Below are 23,047 nucleotides of genomic sequence, written 5' to 3'. Positions count from 1 at the left end.
ATTCTCAAAAATTCAAATTGCTGTTTTTTTTTTTCCTCTTTGTTTTGCGAAATGGAAAATCTCTCGAATGAAAACTTTTCACAGGAATTTCAAAATAAAATGATGGTACTTTTACAAAGTATTGAGAGTGTTGACATGAAATCCAAAGAGCTACAGGTAATCTATGAATCTAACTTTTTAGTTGTCAAATCGGGGAAGGAAAAAACATTATTGTAAGTTTATTATAAGAGGAAAGCAGAGTTATGCACTATTCATAAACCCAAAACTCCATATGAACACGGTGGGATGTCTGTTGCCAAATAACTGAATGAGTTGTGATGTGAATCATCATCAGAGCTGATTAAGACTGTGGCTAACCTGCAGCCACAGTTCAAGAGCGTCCACTGCCCTGTTGTGTCAGAGCTGGTGGGGGTTGTGGACAAGTGTAGTGCAGAACATCGGCACGGCACGCCCCTCCTGTTGTACTCATATCTTCTCTCAGAACACAGCCTCCTTTCACTTCTGTCACTCCACTGATTAAAGGCCGGGGGGGCCCTCAGTGTGTCAGTCTGCCACACAGCACGTTTACAAGAGTTCTGTTTACCCATTTCCTTCTCGTCTCATTACCAGAAAAGGGCTTAACCGATGAAAAGCAGCGGCCTGCATACACCACAGGCGGCTTTGTGACAGTGTAAATATGACCTCACTATGCAAGCATACATATTCTCATGCAACAGCATAATAAGCAAGTCCATTACAAGAGTATGCACTGGCCTGGTAGGCAAGTTTAATCCCACAGTTATGCTCTGCGTGGTATTTGAGCCTGGAGTATAGCATGTCTAGCAATCTTTAAATTACTGAGCAGGGTTTTAACGAGGTGACTTTCCCCTCTTCAGTGGCACCTTACGCTTTCAAAGAATGACAAGCATCAGTGCAAGTCTGAACAAACACGCAAGGATCGTACTGGAGCAGTGATTCAAAACCCGAACAACAGTATAACAGTATAATTCTGGGAGGTTTGCACAAGCACCAGAGTTGGGGAGGGGAAGCAGACAAACGCAGCAGTGGCAGCAGCAGCAGCAGCAGCAGCAGCAGCCCTGACACATGGCCCACATTCACAGCCGCCTCCCACGTCACTGTTCTCCTCAGAGAAAAAGCCCCTTTTGTTTCCTAACACAGGGAGGGAGGGAGGTCTCTGGGGTGAACCGCCGCTCAGCTCCACCACTCCACCCGCCATCAAAAAAAAAAAAGAAAAAGAAAAGAAGAAATGGGGACCGGACTTCCAACCCCTACCCGGCGTCCTCCCTACTCACTCCCTGCTTCAGCACACAAACAGACTCATCAGTAGAAACGTTACTATGGTTGTGATTGTCTTTTCCTGCTACTTAATTAGGTCAGTCTGCATTGTTGCACTGAAGACGTCTCCAACAATGACCTTGCTGTTAATGCATGTGCTCTGCTGAAAGCAGTAGAGGAAGAATTTCTTATATAAGAAGCACAGTGATGTCCTGCAATAAAAGTGCACTTTCTTGTACTTTTATGTTCTTTAAAGTATTGAAAATAAAAGTATTTATGCAAAAATGCCCTTGTCCCATCACATTATATTCAACCACTGGCTAACACAGATGTACCTGTACATCTGCTTTTATATGCATCAAACATTGGCTTCACATTCTGAGCAAATAATGGCATTACAAAGTGACACATTTAAAACTGTGTTTATTTGTATAGAAATATGCTCATGTTTTCCATAACTTTGTAGTTACAAATCGTAAAAAGAAAGAATATTAACGCAATTAGCATCACAAAGTTTCTCTCAAACAAACGGGAGCATAGATCTCAGAGAGAAGCCTGATGTTACTGTGTGAAATGTTAAGCTCTATAGACTTTACAGGTTGTTTGTGTGTATATGTGTATGTGTGTGTGTGCTTGCAGCTTGTTGCTCAGTAAAAGTGAAAGGGGCTTTAACTAACAGTAGCTCTCAAAGTAGTCTCCATTGCTGTCCATCATGTACCCATGTACGATTGAAGAAGGTCAGAGGAAAAAGACGCTTGTTCTAGTGCAGAGAATTTATACAAACCTGCTGTGAATTCTCTCCAAGTGTAGTACAATGAAGGTAATCAGGGTTACAACGAAATGTTAAAGACCCCCAGTCTCTGAGCCAACATTAATATATCATATTTTTCTATTTCTATTGATCAGTTTTATTATCTCCACCTGAATCTGTCTTCACCGACCTTCCTTGTTCTCCTGAGACACAGTTGAGATACCGCACAGCGCGGAAGTAGCTTCTGACTACACAAAGTCCCCAGAAATGGGCTTTTAGCCCACAAAGCTCCTGCTCAATCTCTCCTTGAGAAAAAAAAAACAAAACAGAAAAAAATAAAACAAGTGCTGGAACGCTCATTTCATTAGCTTTTCCACTCGCTTTGTCCTTAAGACTATCAGTACTGTTTACTGTACCACCTTGTGATAAACTTCCAGTCCCCTAAATTAGCTTTACCCACCCCCTCCCCCGTCCCCAGAGGAAGACAGTCCAGCTCAGTTCCTCTCGATTTGCTCAATGTCGAGCTCGCCTCCGAGCTGATACACGTCCTTCCTCATGCTACACAGCCCCGCCCACAGAGGCTCATTGTCCTTCCCATTGGTCGTCCCCGGCGTCACTTCGCCACAGTCCGTGGAGTTCCAGTCCACCTCCTCGATGGTGGGGTCCGACGACACGTTCCTGCTGATCTCGCCCTCTTTGGTCCGAGGCTGAACGTCCTCCAAGCTGAGTTCGTTTGCAGATGAGTCATCGGTGTCGCACTGAGCGGTGCTCCTGAGAGTGAGGAGGGCCTGGTTTGACTCGCAGCTGTCTTCGCCTGTGATTCCTGGGCAGCTAAGGCTGTGGAAATTCCGAAGTTTCTGTGGGAGGACAGAAAGGTCATGTTTTTAGAAGTTTATGTTTTCAAGGAAACAAGCATACACTTAAACAAATATGTCGATTCTTTGGTCTGGTAGAAGTCCACAGTCTCCATTGTGCAGGCATATTTAGTAAGGAAATGAAAACCATTCCCTTCATTTCAGACTATGACCCGTGTCCTAACTAGGGCACAAACAAAACTAAAAGCATACAGCCATCTTATGAAAACAATCCCTCCACTGTACTCATAGTGTGTGGGTGAGTCAGTGAGGTCAGAGCTGGACACTGGGCAACAGCCACTATAATATAAAAAAGTAACGAGATTTGAAGGGTATAAAATTAGCCTACATTACATACTGGAGCAACTGGTATCCGAACAAGCGAGGCTGTGCGATCCGAGGTCCAACGGGAACCCAGGCAGCAAGTGGCCAGACACCCAGAGGGCAGACATCACTCATGTCAGCCTTTTGACTCTGCTGGCCTTTCACTGACACTGCACAATGGACACATACATCTGGGAAACCCAGAATCTTCCTTAGGCAAATCCACATGTGCCAGCGCTGACTGCAGGCAAGTCCTGCGACAGCTGTGCGCGCTGGAGCGGGAGGCTTTATGGACAGAGGCTTATCCAATCTGTACAGCTAATGTGGAGAAGGCAGGACAGCTGCCTCATGCCTGACCACTACGGTGTTAGGCCAGAAGGACACAGGAGAATAGGGCCTCTGTGAAACCTCCTGTCACTTGTGTGCTTATGTAATACTTAACAAGCATGGGACTGTTGGGGATATAGCTTACAGCCAAGTGTATGAACTGCAGCTGTAACTAATCGATAGATTAAAGATTAATCTTTTTTTTTTTTTTATGATTCGAGATTAAAAGTCCAAGAGCACAAAGTGTTGTCTTTGATCTGCTTATTTTAATGATAGGCTACAAATCCTCACATTAGAGAAACTGGAACCTACAAATATTTGGAATTTGTATCGGAACAAGTAATTTTGAAAGTAAATTTGCTGTTGTTCGACTAATCAGACGAAACCTTTGTTTATATGTTCAAATAATAACAAACACTGTGTTCTGAATCGTGCTAGACGCAGATGTGCTTTAAATTAAATGCCGACGGCGGCGTGCCAAAATGCTCACAGTGACAATGCGAACATGCATGACGTTTAGCAGGCTTAATGTTCATCATGTGCAACACATTAGTTTGACGTGTCGTGTGCCAATATCTGCTAATTAGCACCAAACACGACGCACAACTGAGGCCGATGAAAATGCCAGCGGTTTTGCAGGTGTATTGTCGTGATCCAATGGACAAATTAAAATTTGGAGCTGGTGGGTGATGACCCTAGAAGAAAAGTCAAGAGATCACTAAAGTAACTGCAATTCACCCCGTGGGGACAAATCAAATAGTTGTGAGGCCATTTTATAGATGTGAAACTCGTGGTGGTGCTAAAGGGGATCAGAAAACTCATTAAGGTCCATCATCTGGGAGCCATTAATGTCTGTAAAAAAAAATTAAGTGTGAGTCCATCTAATAGTTATATTTCAGTCAAAACCAACTGATGAGAAATCATTGATTACTTAAAATGTTAAAGTATCCGCTCAGCTCATTATGATGATTTTCTATTACAAAAACAAGGACCAGAGAGCTCTGCATAAAGTAGAGAAGAAAGAGTGCAGTGTAAAAGTTAAGATCCACCTCAGTGAGGAAGGTCTACACACTGGGCAGCAGTAGATCAAACGGGGCCCTGATGTTTGTCTTGGCGCTGGTCGAGCGGGTACATTTGTCAGCACTAGGCCAGAATCACATTGCTGCCATCTGCGTTAGCACTTCAGTCTCCGTCAGGCTTCTTTCCCAGACCATGGGACCAAACTGATAAGGCTCTTGAGTAGTCTGGACTATAGCACAGCACTGCCATCGGCATAAACTAAACCAAGTATGGCTCGAACTTGTGTGGCGTGTTCTGTAGAGGGAGAGAAAACCTCCTCCATACAACTTACAGTGCTACATTACAGTGAGGGTCATGAGTAAGTGCTGCCGGTGTCCATGTTTGTCTGCTACTATCACCCCGCTGAATGAAATGGAGAAGAGCGCAGAAAGTCTCCTCATCTATACTGACCTTGACTCTCCCGTCAATAACAGCTGATCAATAGCTCATGAGGCCCGGTTGTGGCAGCGATCCACCCACTGAGCTGAATTTACAGAAATCAATATCTCTTTACCCAACACGCATCTCCCCTGTGCGACGATCTATAACCTCTGCCACAGCTGCTCTACTTCCTGACATTCATGGAGCCGCAGTGAGCCACGCAGAGGGTAGCAGTTTCTCCCTGGGTAAACTACACCGCTGTGGCGTGTGGATGAGAGGACACTTTAGAGACACACTCAGCACTGCGACCAATCGTTGAATAGTAAAGGTGACTTTGAATACTGATAGGGTGACGTGTGTGAAGCACGATAACGCCATCGAGTGAGTTGAGTGCTATGTGTCTATGATCACAAGTGAACATCTTTTCCACGGTTAAAATCAATCAAATGATTATTTTATCTATTAAATGGCAGAAAATTGTGAAAATTTCAGCCTTGTTTTGTCCAACAAATAAAACAAATCCTCATATCTATTAGAAATTGGAACTGGCAATGGCCTGATGCAGAATTTAAAACAATTTGTGGAAATTGTTGTCAGTTGATTTTTTGGCGATTGACTGATGCAACTAAACCCAGAGGTACAGTTGATAACTGCGCCAAAAAGTCTGGAAGTCATTTATTCCAGGCCTCTAAACCGGAGTCACTTGAGATACATTTAAAAAGCTCTTTCGAATAATTAAATAAATAATAATGAATGAAAAATGGTTCCTCGTGGTTTCAAAGGATTCGTTACTTCCACCTGAGCTGAAAACCAGCGTCACAGCTGCCTCTTACAGAGAACAGAGAACACAATGCATGAACAGCAGGACAGACCCAATGCTAACAATCTCGGCACCCTGACGTTCCTCTGTGAAAATATTGTTAGTTGCCTCGCCTGAGGCTCTATTCTTCGCGTTGACCTCGTCCCTGTTTGGAGCGCGTGTGGCGTCTGCTTGTCCTGTCACGGCAGCGCTGCTGTTAAGACACTGCTGAACTCTTGGTGACTCTCTCATAGGGGCCAAGACCAGCTCTGTGTTTATGATCCACTCTGTGTACGTGTGAAATTTTACTATGGGTGTCTGTGCTTGTGGGACGAAGAAACAAAAACGCCTGCCAGGATGTGCAGATGAAACAGATGTTTCTGTTGAAACACTGCAGAAGTGAATCAACTTAAGCCGGTGGTTTCATAAGATCATTTCTTCGATAAATACAGACTCATCTGGCTTCTCTGCTTTGATCAAATCATCGGCGTTCTTTGCTCCGTGGTGTCTATTTCTGTGAGTGAAAATACACACCCGTGTAATGGAATGTGACTCAGAACACGTCTGCATGAATGAACGTTTGCCTTTATTTAATGGCGATGCCTGCAGAGACACTTTGAGGTGGGCTGAGGGAGAACGAACACAATGGAGTGACCTTAGTTGGAAGTGTTTGTTTATCCAACATGGAAGGAACAAATTGCCAAAACGGCAGAGTAATAATAGCTAATGTTAGTGAGACTGATGGACCTGAGGGTGCTGAGGGAGACTGGACAGTGTGGCGAGATCAAGCCAATCAATAAATGCCACATAAAACGACGACTATATTGTTCTGATATGAGACGAAGCGGTTTCATTCTTTGTGATGTGTTTTTTTCTTTTTTTAAAAATACCAACCTGAGTCATCTTGGCCAGGTCCAAAGAAGGCCTCTGTTTGTGTGAGTCAGCTGGTCTTCTGCGCTTCACACCAATCTTCTTATCATTGAGGACGCACGGTTGTGAGCGACTACGGGCCAGACCCCCCTGTCCACCACGACGCTCCAGCTCTGGAGTAGAGTCAGGGGAACTGGGTGGCGAGGGTCCACGAGGCTCAGGGAGGCAGATCTGTTCATGAGAGAGGTAGAGGGGCTGCACCAAGGGCTCGGAGGAAAGGGGCATGGAGGAGGAGGGCGTCAGGCTGGTGAAGGCAGAGGGGCAGGGGAGACGCTGGGTGAAGCAGGGCAGCTCCAGAGTGTTGGAGCGGGCGGGCAGGCTGAAGCTGGAGCTGCGCTGCATGGCTGGGAAGCCGAGCTGCGCGTTCCCGATGCTGCCGCCGCGCTGGACGCTGCCTCCGCTGTGGCACCTCCTCTTCTCCACCGTCGTCCACACACGAGAGCCCTGAGGGCGCCAGGTAGAGCGGCAACCGCCGAGTTCATCCGAGCACGACAGGGACCGGCACTGCCGCTTGCTGGGGGGTGCGGTGGAGTGCGAGGACGCAGCCTCAGTCAGGCTGAGGTCTTGCAACAAGCTGGTGATTGTGCTCGAAGTGGAGCCAACATCCCAATCCCAGTGGGCAGAACTTTTATGCACCTCAGGCAGGACATCCCACAGGCTCTCCAGGCTGGTCCCAACTGGCCTCTGCTGTATGGCACAGCTGTGACCCACCTCACGCCACCGGCTTGTCTCTGCAACAAAAACAACGGATTCGTTTTGATTAAAACAACACATGAACTTTTTTTGTAAGCAGGTTCCTTAAGGCAACATGCAGTGTAGTTGTGTCTTTTTGTGTGTTCTTACAGGATTTATTTGCACATTACTTCTGCCAAATTAACACTGCAGCTGGTATTAGCCTGTAAAATGTCCCTGCTCTTCACACTTTATTTTTCATTAGGAGTGACATCATCGTCATTACCGCTCCAGGGCTGCATTTTATTTCATAATGTCACAAGATTTTGTTTTTTTAAAGCATTAGATTTCATTTTTTTTAATTTGAAGTTGTTTGGAAGGCAAATATAAAAGCTGTTTTTGAAGAACACAACATGAGAATCACAAAAAAACAAAAACAAAAAAATAGTAGTGCCAAGGTTTTACAATCATGAGGTTAAGTTTGGCCTAACCTCAACATGGACAACATCCATGACACGGCTGGGTCACCACATTAGTCCCAGCATGTGTACTTTGTATCGACGCTACTCGCTGCTTTGTGTAACTGGCACTATAAATAAATCCTGTCCTCCAGGCACAGTTTGAGTGTCGCAGTTTGTAAGCACAGCTAATTGTCAAAAGGGGAACACAGCTTAAAGTCTAACTGACTCGACACAAAACCCTCAACTTGATATCAAACCGTGTATGATAAAACGTCAATAACCCATCATAAACATTCGGACATCTTTTGTTGAGATCTGCAAGAGTTCTGTATCAGACCAGCTCCTTATCTGCTGTTGTTGATCGACTGCGCCAGCACCACAATATCATGCCACCTGTTATTGCCACAACAGAAACTCTCTTGAATAGCTGAATAGGTCAGCCAACTGAACTGGTCAGTCAACTCTGAGTCAGATACTAAACGTTGAAGCCGCTGCCCATTCCTGGAATGCGAAAGGTCTATTCTTCCGCACTGGACATAAAATCCTCAAAATACCATCTACAGTACACGAGCAGAACTAAGAACAAAGGGCGGTGTTAACAACACCTACTGGTACTGCTGTGTTCTGTGCCAGGATTTTACCAGTTTAACACACTTGATGCCAAGTTACTGCACGAACAGAAAGCGGTTTAATCTTACAACACAAAGACTGTGAAGGCAGTTACGCATACAGCTGGGTAAACTGGGATATGTTAGTATTCATAAGCAAATTTTCAATGCGAGGACAACACGTCCTCAGCTTTAAAGCATGCAGGAGTGCCATGAGATCCCTGCTAATGATAAGCCGCTAACACGTAGTTATTAACACACATTCATCTCGACAGAAACACCTGTCAGACATGTTTCACATAATGCCGTGTGACCATAAAGCAGATGCAACAGAGGCTGGCTTGTGGCCAACAATTCCTCAAAATGTTCCAACGCAAGTTCCCCGAAACCACTGCTGTCACTAAACACCTGACATTTTGACTGTTGCGATACGTCTTCGAAGTAAGGTACACTGACTGACAACAGTAGCCCAACAAAAAGAATAGATGCTGTATGATTCCTTTAATATCTCTGATGTTGTTAGGCTATTGTGCACAGGTTTATGCCTTGTTTTGTTACCTAACAGTTGCCTAACTACTGGGAAATACTCCATATCACTCTTACAAGTGTGAATGGTTATATTGATAAGACTTACCCATGAGTCCACAAGAGAAAAGTGCAGTCCCCTGGCTCATGGTCTGTGCCTGGAACTGCAGAAATGCGAGAGAGATTCAGAGAGTCAGCTTGCCACAAAAGTCAGAAATAGGTTTGAGTAAAAATGAGTTTTACCAATAACCAGTCCATAAAATCAACAAAAAACGTATAGGGAAAAAAAAGGTCAGATTTGGTCTACGTACGCCCAGGGAGTGTATGTCATAGCACATTTTTCGTTGCCGAAATATGAAGACTAAGTGCGACCCCTTCAACAGAGAGAGAGAGGGAGAGAGAGATTCCACTATAAATGCCTCCGATTGAGTCTCAGAGCATGATGACTTCATTTCACGTGGCTGAAAGGGCAAACTCAGTCCACACTGGTGGGGGAATTTTCTCACTCTGAGCTGGCAGAAGGACGACGGTTTCTACTGCATAGATGCTGATTAGTAAATGCGTCAGAGTTGCTCAGCCTAGCGGCTGACTCGACTAAAACGCTCCATTGTCATTTGGAGTGAAACAGAAACAGAACATTGAGGTTTAATCACCAGATGACAAACGCCCTGCTGATAACCCTTGGCAGGTATTATGATGAAATTATCATCTCGTAAACATCCCTTAATCTCAGTCAACGTCCAAATAGTTCTTTTGATATCGCTTCCTGATATTCAGAAAGGCAACGCTGAATTTCTAACAGAATAGGAAAATACAATGTATGAGTGATGAGTAGCCAGCAACAATTTCCTGATTTAGCCGCAGCACCTTGTTGTCTTCACTCTTGACAAGTGCGGTTCATGTTGGCAAGGCTACGCGTAAACATGAAATAACACATTTCACACAGGAAAGAAAAATGCTTACACAAGTAAGAAATAACTTCTCACCGGGCCCAAATCTGTACTTTTGGATGTTACATCGTCGGCGCCCTTCTTTTCCAGTGTTTTCTTGTATATGATCACCATGGCAACGCACATCCTTGTCCCAAAGCGTTCCAGTGAGGGCAAGAAAAGCTGGCGGCCATCTTGACGGGCATGGTGCGAGCGGGCCGGTTTCTCCTAAGCTCAAGACAAGTCAGCCCCTCAAACTCGTTCAGGAATGCACTTCACTCCTTGGCCCGATCCTGAGCAGACACACACACAAAGATGAGCGCAAGGATTAGAATTCAGTACATTTCTGACATTCTGTCCAGCAAATAAGCAGAGAACAATCCAGCTGGATTGGGGAGAGCGGATCCTTTCGGTGGAGACTCTGAAACACACGGTCAATGCAGAGAAACCCCAGTCCAAGGTAAAAATGGATGTTTTGGGTAAGTGGATTCCTTCAACGTGGGTTCATAGCACTGTCCTGATCACAGTTGAGTCATGGCAAAAAAAATAACGACCACAGAAACTTCTCAAACTAATTCTGCAGCTTAATCGTTTCATAATGTCTTTGCTTTTGATCTGTGTGCTCAGTACGCTTCAAACAACTGTTGCTTTGCTAAATACACTAATTCTGAGTTCATAAGGGTTTTAAAGATATGAGGAGGCGATAGCTCTACCGCGTACATGGAAGTAGCAAGAAGTGGATTATGCAGCAGCAGCAGCAGGTTGAGAAACGTCTACGGCGTTGTAGCTACTGTGATTACAAACTGTCTGCAGCTACGTGCTCCATAAAGGAGCGAGTTACAAACTTTTCAGAGCCACCTTCCAAGCTCTACTGTACTCCACTGAACCCTTGAGCTAATCTCACACATTCAAAAAGCGCAGCGAGTCCTCAGCTGTAATTCTCCACTCCTGCAAACCTGTTCATCGTACACAAAAGTGAAAGATGGAAAGTGGAAATTCAAGAGAGGCCGGTGGTTTGACAAGCTCATTTGATTCTCAAGTGAGCAGAGCAAAAAAGCGGCGAGCAAGCACTCGCTTTGATTCACGTGGTAAGTTGAACTTGGACTTCGTTGTTTTTTTTAAACTTTTGCACGTGATATCTCTCCACCGCGTCGCCAAAATTTAACCTCTATACCTCGTTTTGTTCTTGCCTTGTCCATGTGGAGGATTATCATTTGAGGGAGCGAGTTTCCTCAAAGTGTTCCACACTGGAGCACACAGAGAGGAATAGAGCAAAGTCAAAGTTGTGTAATTGAATACTCAGGGGCTGGCTGGGAATAGCTGACCTTGCGCTTATCAAAACAACCCTCTTCGCATTAGTGCTGCACCACGGTTACAGTAAAACAGCTGATTGGCCGCAGATGTAAACCTATATAATCATCGCAGAAGTTTTTTTTTTTTACTACCACCAGATCGGTTCCACTTGAGGTGACGTCGGGTGGGGTGGGGGGGGATGCACTGGATGTGTGGATGCCTGCAAGGTCAGAGTGTGTGTTTGAATGACAGAACAACTGCAAGCACACAAAAAAAGAGAGGGGGGGGACAGAAAGGAGACGGTGTACGTGAAACAAAAGAGCACTCTGTGCAGAAGATGAGACACCGTGGGAAACAAAAGAGGCGACATCAGAGGTTGCGGATAGCGGGGTGTGCAGGGAGGGAGGCAGGGAGGGAGGGAGGGAGGGAGGAAAAGGGGGTGTCACAAGACCCTGAGGGAGGTGACATACTGGAGGTAGTGTTTGCATTCAGCATATGATTTCCATTACTAACACTTATCACGTCAGGAAAACAACTTGAACACAAGGATGTTTTTGGCAGCGTTCTACAAGGACGTCTGGCAGCTTTGACTTGTAGCCTATGAATAGAAAAGAAAGCTTGATCAAAGCTTGGAGCTGGACTAGGTCAGGTCAGCTTATAAGTGTGCGTGACCATTAACCACACAGATCTGCGTTTCACACAGCAGAGATAACTAGGGACGTGCTGGGGTGGAGGAAACCGTTGTTTATATATTACCCTTAAATGGCTCAGTGATGGATAGAGCTGGCAATGACACAGAAAGAAAAAAAAAACCTCGCCCAAACAAATTCAATTGGCAAAGTGAAGAAAAACTCTTTAACATGATGTTTACCCAAACAAAAAGGAACACTAAATGAGGTTTTCTTTCCCTAGGAAAGAAAAATGGGGAAAAAAGTCTAACTGTGGATGTTGTTTACAGTTTAGAGTCCAGAGTGTCGGGCCACAGAGTAACACAACAATTTATCATCTTTCTCATGCTCAGGCATTACGTTTTTATCCCATAAATCTGAGCCGAGTGCTTTAAATGGGCGAGGTTTATAACATAATTATAAACATTCCTCAGCTCCATGACATAAGTTGAGCACACAATTATAAAAGCCAAACCTAGCCCCAAAGCCTGTACAGACAAAGCCGTGAATCAAACGTAGAAGACATAACAAAGCATGATATCCAGTGCTTAATGGATGCACGCAAGGTACTCATCTCAGACTGAATGCACTGCTAAGTTCAAAAGATGCAGATGAAACTATAATCTGTCAAATGAGGCATCTAGAGTTTCTGCACAAGGAGCGCCACTCCCCCCTGTGACACCAAAACCCGAGTCACCTCCAAAACGATGCCATTATCTGGAATCAGTGGGAGCCTCTATGCTTCTGCAGCCTGATAGCTCTTTATCTGCGCTGGGGCAGCAACCACTGTGACAACTGAGAAGTCTAATCTCTGAGAAGGGGAAGAACGTTGCAGGACGTTTCCCCCTCAGCTGTGGCTTTCCATCGCATGCAAACAGGCTTGCTGACTGACTGCAGCAAAGTGTGCAGTGACAGTGGCCTTCCTAAGAGACAACAGCAATGCCGCCTTGGACGAGGTGATGGCACTCCGCGCTTCCTTTGTGGTCGCCAAAAGCCTTTCAACCATCGCTGCTCTGGGGTGTCAGAAATAGCAAGCTATCGTACGGGGCCTAGAAAAGCGCTAGATAAGACATGAGAGGAAACCACATAGTAGATTGGGTCAATTTTAAAAAACGGAGGCCTGCTTTAGAGGTCGACATCCATAAGCATGAAAAAGTCTTTGCCCCATTTTCTATATGTCTACTATTTTTAATTAACACATCTCATAAATAACGGTCAATCCAAAAAGACAACAAGCCGTTACAGTAGACCTCTAAACTGTGGTCACCCATGAAGGCTCCGTTTCCCAATTAGAGCAGCTTTTGCATACATCGCTCAGACTGTAATCCCACTAGTTAGACCAACATTACATACGGATTTGGCAGCTTTGTGTCTGACTGACAATAAGAGCTAATACTAATCCATTTTTTAGCACTTGGACAGCTGGTGTAAAACAACACCATTTGATAACGTTGTTACGCCTACGTATAGGCTGCTGAGCAATGGATCTGTGAACTACGACTTTTAGGTTTATCACACATGCTTAACATGTTTGTAGAACTTTTTTAAGTCTGTGTAAACTGATGAAAAGCTAACATGTTAAGTTGATTTTCAGACATCCTCCATTGACATTCAGATTCATTAACTTTTATTTTACCAGCAGGACATTAAGAATGATTTCTTATTCACAATGAAGGCCTGGTGAGTGCCTGAAGACACTTGTAGGACGAGAAGGGGATAAGAAACAAGAACATAAAACAAAAAAAAAAGTGACTAAATCATCAGTGTCTGTGTCCTGCTGCTCAACAATCCCAGGATTGTGGCCGTCTCAGTAATCCGAGCATCTGCTGAGCACCTGAGACAGCCCGACTTGAAACCTAACTGAGGGATTTGTGCTGCTCTTCAGCCACCACCATGCCACTTGTGAAAAAGGAATGCCGAGTAAAAGTTTAGCTGTCCCCTTTCCAAAAAGAAAGATCCTGTATGAGAAAATATGCACGTTCCTAAAAAGCTTCCTCTGGCTCCCGTGGCCTACTTCTCTGGGTTGCATGGATTGTAGAGGATCCATATTTGGACTCAGCAGTTTCTCATCATAATAGATGTTGGGTTTGTTGACAGAGCATGTCATAAAAAGGCAGACAGACGTGCAGCGATAATGAAGACAGATAACTGAGTGACAACCGGCAAACCAGTTTGGCTTTTTCCTGCAGCACTGTGCATCATTTTGACTGTAAAAAATTCAAAAGGTTTTTTTGAAACCCGAAACTTTCTTTGTCGTCGGTGTCGTCATTAATTAGGCGCCACAAAGGGCAGGTGCCACCAAGTTTTGCCCCGGCCCGACTGGCTGAAAAGAAATTCATGAAACTCATTGTCGGGCGCTGGCTAGCCCACAGCTGTCCGCATGTTCACAGAAATTAGGCTATGTCAAACAGGAGGCACACTCTACATGTAAAGCAGTGAGTGAATAGTCAGAAATGAGCATGGCTGGGAGGCTTCAATAGTAGTTATCAGGCTCAGTTGAAGGCCTGGGGTACAGCCAAGGTCTCACAAGCATGCAGCTGCCCACTTACCATAAACACAAAGGCTCAGCATGGCTATGCATGGCAGCCAAGGAGGCCTACGTTTTAAAGCAGGCCTGCTGTTTAATTATCTCATACATAATCACTTGCACTGTATACATTTGTCCAAAACAAGAGCTTTGTTGAGCTCTGTAATCGAGGCTTTCAACACACCTGTCCGAGTTGGAGAGAAATGCTGTCCACTTGAATGCTAAATCTAACAAAGTCTCCTAATTATAAAAAAAGGGGTTGGAGACACAACATCCATCTACTTCCACAGTAGTAGAACACCGCATGTAAATAGACCCAAATGAGAATAAGTCACAACCAGTGGATGCAGCCCTATTAGATTTCAATCAAAATTAAGGGTGGAGGGGCAAAGAGCGCTCTTGAGTTTTACACGCAGGAATTTATCCATCCCCCAACACTCCATTTCCACTGACCATATATACATGACACAACATGAGAAAGGCAGGAAACAGAGTTTTTTCCAGATGAGTGTTTGATCTGTGTCATAACAACGTCATTACGGTACACGAGCTCTTCATATTTTAGTCTAAATATTTCCAGGGATATGAAAAGGAAAGAGGAATCATCTGCGAGCTCTGATAGGCAGCCTCTTTTGTACTCGAGCTATTTTTTTTTTTTTTCCAAGATGAGCTTGCCAGCCCTCCAGGTGGATGCCTCTCGGTTTCTGAGGAAAAGGCCCTGAAAACCGAGCCTGTCCAAGTAACCAGCACAAACAGTCCCTTAAACTCCTTTTTCCAAAATCCCTCATGAAAGGGAAATGAGTTTGGCAAAGAAGCCGGTGTGACGGGAGCTCACAGAATGTTACACGCAGGCTACAGAGCAAACAGGATTTTGAACTCAACAGAAAGGCCACGAGCAAACTGATGATAAAAATATGAAATGAACACAAAATGATGTATGAACTTAAACTTTACTTAAAAACTGTTATATTCAAGTCATAATCGTGGCCATGGGACGCTGAGGAGTTCAGGTTTAACAGGCTCTTGTATTTATGATCCCATCGAGCGCTTAAATTGCAGAATCTGTTGGATTGTATGTCAGCCAGCCCCGTCTTCATACCTAAGGGGAAGGTTGGCTAGATAAAGATAAGACAACAACATTCCTCTGCACAAACTGTAACATACAAGACTTGGGGTTTATGGGGAAAGAGCAAATAATGTGTCCGGTAGAAAGGCATACACCCTATGGCTGTTTAAAAACTATTGACATTTGCCAAACAGCACTGACCATGTGTGCCATGCATGAGTGAAAACCCACCTCAAAAGCTGGCCAAGTCACATAAAATGCAGTTTGATCCAAGGAATGTAGTATCTCTTTGCAGAAACTTCATAGAAAAACTAATCTGATCGAGGGTTTACACTTATTATCAGATGCCAAACAAGACAAAAGTTTTCAGAGATGATGAATGGATTATACTGACATGAAAGCTGATATTTTAAATACTCTGCCTATGTATGAACATGTTTAAACCTCCTGACATTTCTGTTTCATTACAACATCTCATCACTACTGTTAATGGACTGAATGTGGCAATGCAAACACATGAGAAAAGAAGGAAAAATGAGTTCAAGCTGCATTTATGTAAGTTAATAGCTTCAGACACAGAAGAAAGAAGGGACATGGCTCAGGCAGTACACATGAGGAAAAGTTGCTAAGCTAAGTCCTCCACAAGGAAGGATACTTCTCTGAATTAGACGTGTCATGCGAAATCACACACTTTCAAAAACACAGGGGGAGCATCTCACTTTAAAAGAAAAAAAGAAGTTATCCAGCACAGAAACTTATTTGGCAAAGATAAAAATAAATAAAAACACTCACAAAACATCACGTTGAGCGCCTCGGACTCTCTCCCAACAACAACAACAACAACAACCCGTTGTAAAAAAGCTCTAGTTTAGTGTCGCTTGGACCATGGTTGACTCTTTCTTGTTTCAAGCAGGAGAAAAGAGGCAAGAACAAGGCGTCAAGGAAGGCAGGAAGCAAAGCGAGCAGGTCAACTCACGTCCTGCTCCAGGCAGCTCCTGCAGAAAAAAAACTACAACACTGAAGCAGCACAGCGCACTACTGTCCGAGTCTGCACGCTAATGAGCCTGTGACAACATAACCGAGCCGTACCACTTCTGACTGGAGGGAGGGGGGTGTCTGATAACTTATTAGCGCCACTAAAACTTGCCGTTTGATGTTAATTGTTATTTGGCTTATTTGAGCTTCTCAACAAAAAAAATCCTAAAATTCATGTTGGTATAACGTGAAATTGTAATGTCTGTAAGACTTTCTGTAAGCATAACCCCCACCCCCGCTTCTTGTGTATCTAATGGTCTGACCCACCCGCAGTAATGAAAAGTAATCACAGTTTTGAGCTTGTGCATATAGACAAGCTACTTTCACAATATACAAATAATGTAAAATGATAACTTACCAGCTGTGTGAGGACTTAAGGATATATATATATATATAGCTCACTCCCACCCTCTCACAAAAATTCCAGTATTATTATATAGGTTAGTCTCAAATAAATACATTTATCACAAACAGATGTTTACCTCGCAGGAAGTGAATTCTGGTTTTTATCACTTTGTTCATTGGCATACAATATACTATTACATCACTGCTCTGGCTTATTTGTCGATACATGCACACATATTGTGAAATAAGTGTACATATGGTCACCTGTGCATAATAGGCCAACGTTTTTACCTGCTGATCAATTCAAATCTACACCCTAAAGAGAGATTTTCTTTCGTTTAAATACTTTAGGCATGGAAAAACACACACACACACACACACACACATTAAGAATGATTAATGACATTAAAAAGAGCAAATTTTTTACTAGACCATGTTTGCAACCCCTTTTCAGTGTGTATGCAAAGTGTGGGACACACTTCTAGTACATCCTGTTCGCACATGAAGCTGAAAGTTTCTTTACTTTTCTATATGTTAGACACTGTTGTACATGCGAGCCACGCGAGCCATCCTTGAACTGAAATTGATATAAGCCAATTTTGATTATGACAACTACTGCACAAAAGTGCAGCAACTGGATATTGTATTAATATTAAAAACTGCCCATAAAGCTGCAACAGTTTAAAACATCAGCAAATATATTCCACCATTCTTGACCGATCATATCATATCAAATCATATGCAGCAAGTTCATTTATTTTGTGGGGGATCACACTGGGCCTCAGAAGGGTGGGGAGCACAAGCTCACCCCTGGCAGACACTATTGTTAATCAAGAGGGAGTAACATCTGTTGTGTGCCACTAATCTCCCCCAGACTGTCAGACTGTCCTCTTCGGTTTTAGACTGTCTGCCTTTTGTGTTAAAGGGCACTGAGGATTTGCCTCCTTCACTATTGTAGGCTACAGTGTGAGGGTGAGAAGTTATTGTTTTTTTGCATTCTGGAAAAACTAGCAATTTAGCAAACAGATGCAGCGTGCATGACATGGCAACTGTACTGTTTTGTTTCGTAGTCTCAAAAGCACAGATGACTCATGAGGAAACAGATGATCAAAACAGCTCATAGTGCAGAAGTAGGAGTCTTGCAGTTCAACAAGTTTGTGTGTTGTGACTATCAAAACCATAGAGGGCAGTATGCACCATCATAGTGCAGCGAGATTGAGCTGAAGCATAATATCTTCTATATGTTTATGAAATAATAAGCCTTGATTTAGGTGTTTTCAAGTCATTTCTCTTTGACTTCATGCAACTGTAGCTAGCATATGGTTATCAGTAAATAGGAAGTGAGGTTCCAACTCCCAGTACTGAGACCCCATGCAGAATGCTGTATGCCATCTGTGGTTCACACTGGCCACAGACAGATGGCTAAAGGACTCCTGTTACAGGAGCCATGTCTTCTCAACTTTAATGAACGGTTAATCCTCTCCATCCCAAACAAAATGTCCTATTTTATGATTTAAGATTTGTTGGGGTTTTTTCTATTTGTAATTTTAAATGCTGTTAAGACATGTAACTCTGTTCATACTGTACCACAAATGAGTTTCAAAGCTGAATTAGGAGTACGCTTATTCTACGTACAGTATTTAAGTTTAAAATAAATACGATTCCTTCAGTGAGCGCAAATCCCAAATGCATAGTCAACTCTCTCGAGTTTTGGCCAAGAGGGTGACACTTGAGTTAAAGAAAAACACTGACACCATTTGTCAAAAGGCAGAAGTACATGCATCATGCACATAATAAAAAAATTTTTTTTTTAAAGTATGCACAAATCAACTTTTTGTAGCTTGTTGTGCTGCTCAGTGACGATACTGTAACTACAATCAGAACACAAAAAGAACATATGGCCTTCATGGAACTCACTGCTTCTCATCTATCCCACTAATCCTCGCCTATAATGTTTATAGCCAAGTTAATTGAACTGGCACATCTCTGTGGATTTGGAGATCCCTTCTAAGAGGCTCTAAGCAACGTTTTTGCCAAAGCATGCACATTGCTAAAACTTCCGCAGCATCTGAAAAAGGTGCAGCTGTTCCTCCAGTAACGGTTCACGGGTGTCTGTGTGAGTGAGGTATTCAGAAAAGGGCCGTTGAGCTCAGAACAGTTTTTATCTGATTCAGTCAGAATTAAATTAATTTATATCAGTCTATCTTTTTGAAATTAGACACTGTAGGGGTACATTTCTAGAATATTAAAATGTTCACTATTACTATTTTTTATGTGCACACTAATAATCATAGAAGTTTAGACATCTGTTAAGTAAATCAAAAGTCGGTGTACCACGCTGAAAACACCATTACATGAAAATACTGCAAAATACACTTTAGTACTCATATAAGTAGCCTTTTAATATGGTAGCAGGTCAACCTAGAGCTACTTTGACCTACTTTATATACAGCCTAATCTGTATGTATTATATTGTCTAAATTTATTACAGTTATTATCATTTACTTAAACCTAAACAAAAGTGGCAATAAAACAATGTAAAAATACTATTATCACATGTTATATTTAAAGATGCATTCATGTGTAAGTAACATTTCATTGCTCTAGTCTGTCAAATCTTCCTCATTTAATTTACTGTTGCAAAGTTAAATGAGTTAACAACACATCATATTTAATGAGTGGCATTTGGCTAATATGAGTTTTACATAATAAAACTTGCCATTAGGTTAAAGCTAAAGCTGTCACATAAATGTAGAGGAGCAAAAACGTAGAATATTATGGTAATATAGCAGAGTAAAAGTGCAGCATTTAATGGACATAATCAAGTAAAGTCACAGCACTTTACAGAAGTAAATGTTCTGACTTTCCATCTCTGATCGCTGGTGATGTTTACCCAAGATGACCTAAGAGATTTCAAGAGCTCTTATTCTGAAATCTGGCCCACCCACATTCTAAGACACACTGAGCACATCATATTGAGACAGTAATTGGTCTTCACAGTCTACTGTGAGTAACAGATTTATTAAGGAACAGTTGTTCTCGAGTCAGTCAGCTGCTTTGACACAGTAGAGCACACAGCAAGTGTATTTGTTGTAGAAACATTTCAAGTGTAACATGTAACATCTGCTTTTGTGCCACTTTGCCTACAGTGTGGTATTTAATCTGTTCAGTCATGTTGAAAGCTAGGTATGACTACAATACATAATTCGTACTTTGTTAGCAGTGCAACGTGTAGCTCGAGATTTACTCTGTCCAAAAATACATTTATTTATTTTTTTACATTTTACACCTTTTCCCTATAATAAGTGCATTCATATTAATATATACAAAAAACAATAAATAAAATAACCTCAGTTAAAAATCTCTGGAGTGACTAATAATTAGCAGTTTGCACACTTTTGGGGGATTCCTCTCCTTGAGAATCTCCTCTCTCATTCTCCATGTGCGCCTGCACCGACCTCCACAGCGCCTTGATGTTCCCCTCTCCAAAACCTTTCGCCCCCCTTCGTTCTATCAGCTCGAGGAAGAAGGTGTCCTCTGCAAAGATGGGCTTAGTGAACACCTGGAGAAGGTATCTGGAAACAGATGACATCAATGTAAGGACACTTCTGTTGTTGTTGTTGTTGTTGTTGTTGTTGTTTTTTATAACCTTCATGAACATGTTAATGTGTTATGTATATTGCAAATGATTTCACAGGAGATTATCATAACTAATGGAGACTTGGTGTCCAGCCCCACCTACAGGTTAACCGTTGTTCTCCATTGCAAAATATATTTTTTCTTTCATCATTCTTTCTGAAAAGCTAAAACATACTTCTGTATATATTCAAAAAGTCAAAGTCAAATGGGTATCTGCTTCTGTGCTGGACAGTAAAACCTAAACATCTTGTCATTTTACATAGATATATATAAAAAAACATTCGATCAATAGGTTGTTGTTTGAGCTAATCTTTCAAAAAAATGTTGTTTTATCTTTGTTAAAATGTGAGGGTGCTAAAGAAGCACAGTAGTCGATGGATAGAAAACACCTGAAGAATGTTTTACATTCATAAAAAGAAGAAACCATTATAAGATAATAATCTAGAACAGAGGCTATCCTAAACAAGGTGCACAAGATTACAGTTCTTGATTGCCTCTCACCTTTTGTTTTCACTCGATGCTGTCTGTGATGACGGATCCTGGTGCAGGTCTGTGTCCAGGAGAATGCCATGCTGCGCCAGCATCTGGGGGTTGTGTCCTGCCTCCTCTATCTCCTGCTGTTTTCCCACCTGTTCACAACACACAGGATAGGTAAAAGAGTTGATAATCACAGTAGAAGATGAGACATTTGGAATAATATGACCAGTATATGTTATATTCTGTTATCTAATGTAATAATCAGCAACAGAGACTGCTTTGTTATAAACATAAATTTTGCCAAGTGTGAAAATCCTACCAAAAAATTTTAAAAATATGTTTATTTACTATTATACAAAGTCAGGGATTGTAAAAAAAATATGTTTATTTACTATTATACAAAGTCAGGGATTGTAAAGTGAAGCTTAGAGCTGTTAAATACTAACAAGTCCCCAAACCCATTTTGTTTGTGAAGCCTGGCAAAAAGTGCTGAACCGGACTGGACTGGACTGGGCTTTGGTGCCTGTTGATTCACTATAAACTGACTGATTTGACTGCAAATATTACATGGTGGAGCTGCAAGCCAGAGCAGCTCTGCAATTTCACAATTTAAAGACAACCCTGATCTTTGTTGTTTTTTTTACTGCTATATCTTTTCCAATTTCGTGGGCCAGTTGTTGCATGTATCAAGTCAGCATTAGTTTACGCGTTATGGCAGATAAGTTGTTGTGCGGTTCTGGATGAGTCAGTCAAACCTTGGTGTAGTAGGCATGAGGAGGGGAGAAAAACTGGACACCAGCTTCAGCCATCGCATGTGCAGTAGAAACAATATCTTCTGTGTACAGCCCAATGTGCTGGATCCCCGGGCTCTTGTGCTTCTCCAAGAAGGTGTCAACCTGATTACTGCCTGAAATAAGTGCAAACACAAAGTGATGCTAGAGCTGTCACGAAATATGACAAAAAGAAAAACACCTTGAAAGATGGGAGTGGCTGCCATTACCTCGTTCAGGCAGTGATTCTCCAATGACAAACTTGCAGTCTGGCTCTTTTTTGTCCAAGGAGGGGAGAGTGATGCCCACTTTGCTGCATTTCCAGTACTCCATGGCAAAAAGGCGCAGTCCGATGCCCTCCTGGTCTATGACGAAACCTTCATCCACATCTTCATTACTGCTCAGAAGAACAAAGTGTTTGTCAAACTGATATCAAGTTTAATACAATAGACAATACAATATTAAATCCATTTCTCACCCGTCAATGAAAAACCTCTGAAAACCAAAGAACTCCTCATACCACCTCATGATCTGGTGGGTTGTTTTTCTGTTACAGGCATAAGTTATGTGATCAAAATGTGTGACTGGACAAGACATGTCCTCTTCTTCCAAGTTGCAGTCCTTTTCGATGACATCAAACCCGGGCAAGAAGCTTCCCTCGTATTTTGTCCTGTCTATTAGTGTGTGGCACACATTCCCCACTATAGATTTAACCACAGAGTAAGTGACAACACCGCTCTGGTCCTGAACAGTTGTGGGAGGCACCAGGAAATTGCAGCCCAGATGGCTTAGAGCTTTGAATGACCTTTCCACATCCTCCACCTCGAAACACACGTTGCTTACAGTATCCACCGAGTAATGTGGGCTGACATCGTAAAGACATTTCGTGTGATGATCCTGGTTGTGTTTCCCCGCGTTGACCCGGTGTGAATCTGCTGAATATCTCAGCTCTCCATTCAAACTCACACTGCTCTCGTTTGCTCTCTCATTCACGATGAAAACTGCAGCTCCTTTTCTGACAGCCAGCTGTCTGGATCTGTCGGTTAGTCTGGTCGCAAACAAATTAAACTTGAATTTAGACACAAGGTCATTTGCTATTTTCTCCGCGTTGGAAACGTGGAGCGAAATGTGGTGTAACCGGCTCAAGTAAGCTGCCATGTTTGGATGTGACGTTTTGACAGGAGGCGTGTCCAAAACATAGTGACCCCTGACCCCTTATTATTTCTATTTATCACTGTTATATCCTTGTGATGTTTACTTATAATTATCTATGCATGTATATATTGTTTGCGCCGTTTTTAAATTGCCAGTGATCAATAAAAAGTGTTAAGC

The 23,047-nt window shown here is 42.7% G+C and overlaps 2 protein-coding genes across 5 annotated transcripts; both read right to left on the bottom strand.

Moving 5' to 3' along the window:
- Window positions 1–1,681: 1,681 nt before the first annotated feature.
- On the bottom strand, window positions 1,682–16,541 carry fam53b (family with sequence similarity 53 member B). 3 transcript variants are annotated; one of them, XM_010739442.3, is made up of 5 exons: window positions 16,426–16,541; window positions 9,953–10,188; window positions 9,076–9,130; window positions 6,665–7,431; window positions 1,682–2,883 (listed from the first exon to the last, which is right to left on the bottom strand). In XM_010739442.3, the coding sequence occupies exons 2-5, from the start codon at window positions 10,040–10,042 to the stop codon at window positions 2,521–2,523; spliced, it is 1,275 nt and encodes a 424-aa protein (XP_010737744.1). In that variant the 5' UTR covers window positions 10,043–10,188; window positions 16,426–16,541; the 3' UTR covers window positions 1,682–2,520. The 3 variants fall into 3 exon arrangements, with proteins under 3 accessions (XP_010737744.1, XP_010737895.1, XP_010737670.1); XM_010739593.3 differs by having other exon boundaries at window positions 9,930–10,188; window positions 16,242–16,504; XM_010739368.3 differs by having other exon boundaries at window positions 16,242–16,504.
- Window positions 16,542–19,623: 3,082 nt separating this feature from the next.
- On the bottom strand, window positions 19,624–22,914 carry hpdl (4-hydroxyphenylpyruvate dioxygenase-like). Of its 2 annotated transcripts, XR_003463990.1 has the most exons (6): window positions 22,194–22,914; window positions 21,946–22,112; window positions 21,701–21,852; window positions 20,970–21,097; window positions 20,106–20,404; window positions 19,624–20,062 (listed from the first exon to the last, which is right to left on the bottom strand). XR_003463990.1 is itself a non-coding variant. In XM_027289802.1 (5 exons), the coding sequence occupies exons 1-5, from the start codon at window positions 22,871–22,873 to the stop codon at window positions 20,203–20,205; spliced, it is 1,329 nt and encodes a 442-aa protein (XP_027145603.1). In that variant the 5' UTR covers window positions 22,874–22,914; the 3' UTR covers window positions 19,624–20,202. The 2 variants fall into 2 exon arrangements, 1 of the variants encoding a protein (XP_027145603.1); XM_027289802.1 differs by having other exon boundaries at window positions 19,624–20,404.
- Window positions 22,915–23,047: the final 133 nt, after the last annotated feature.

The sequence above is a fragment of the Larimichthys crocea genome, chromosome XVI (genome assembly GCF_000972845.2).
Source record: "Larimichthys crocea isolate SSNF chromosome XVI, L_crocea_2.0, whole genome shotgun sequence".
Classification (NCBI taxonomy): Eukaryota; Metazoa; Chordata; class Actinopteri; family Sciaenidae; genus Larimichthys; species Larimichthys crocea.
This window is presented reverse-complemented; position numbering and strand designations above follow the sequence as displayed.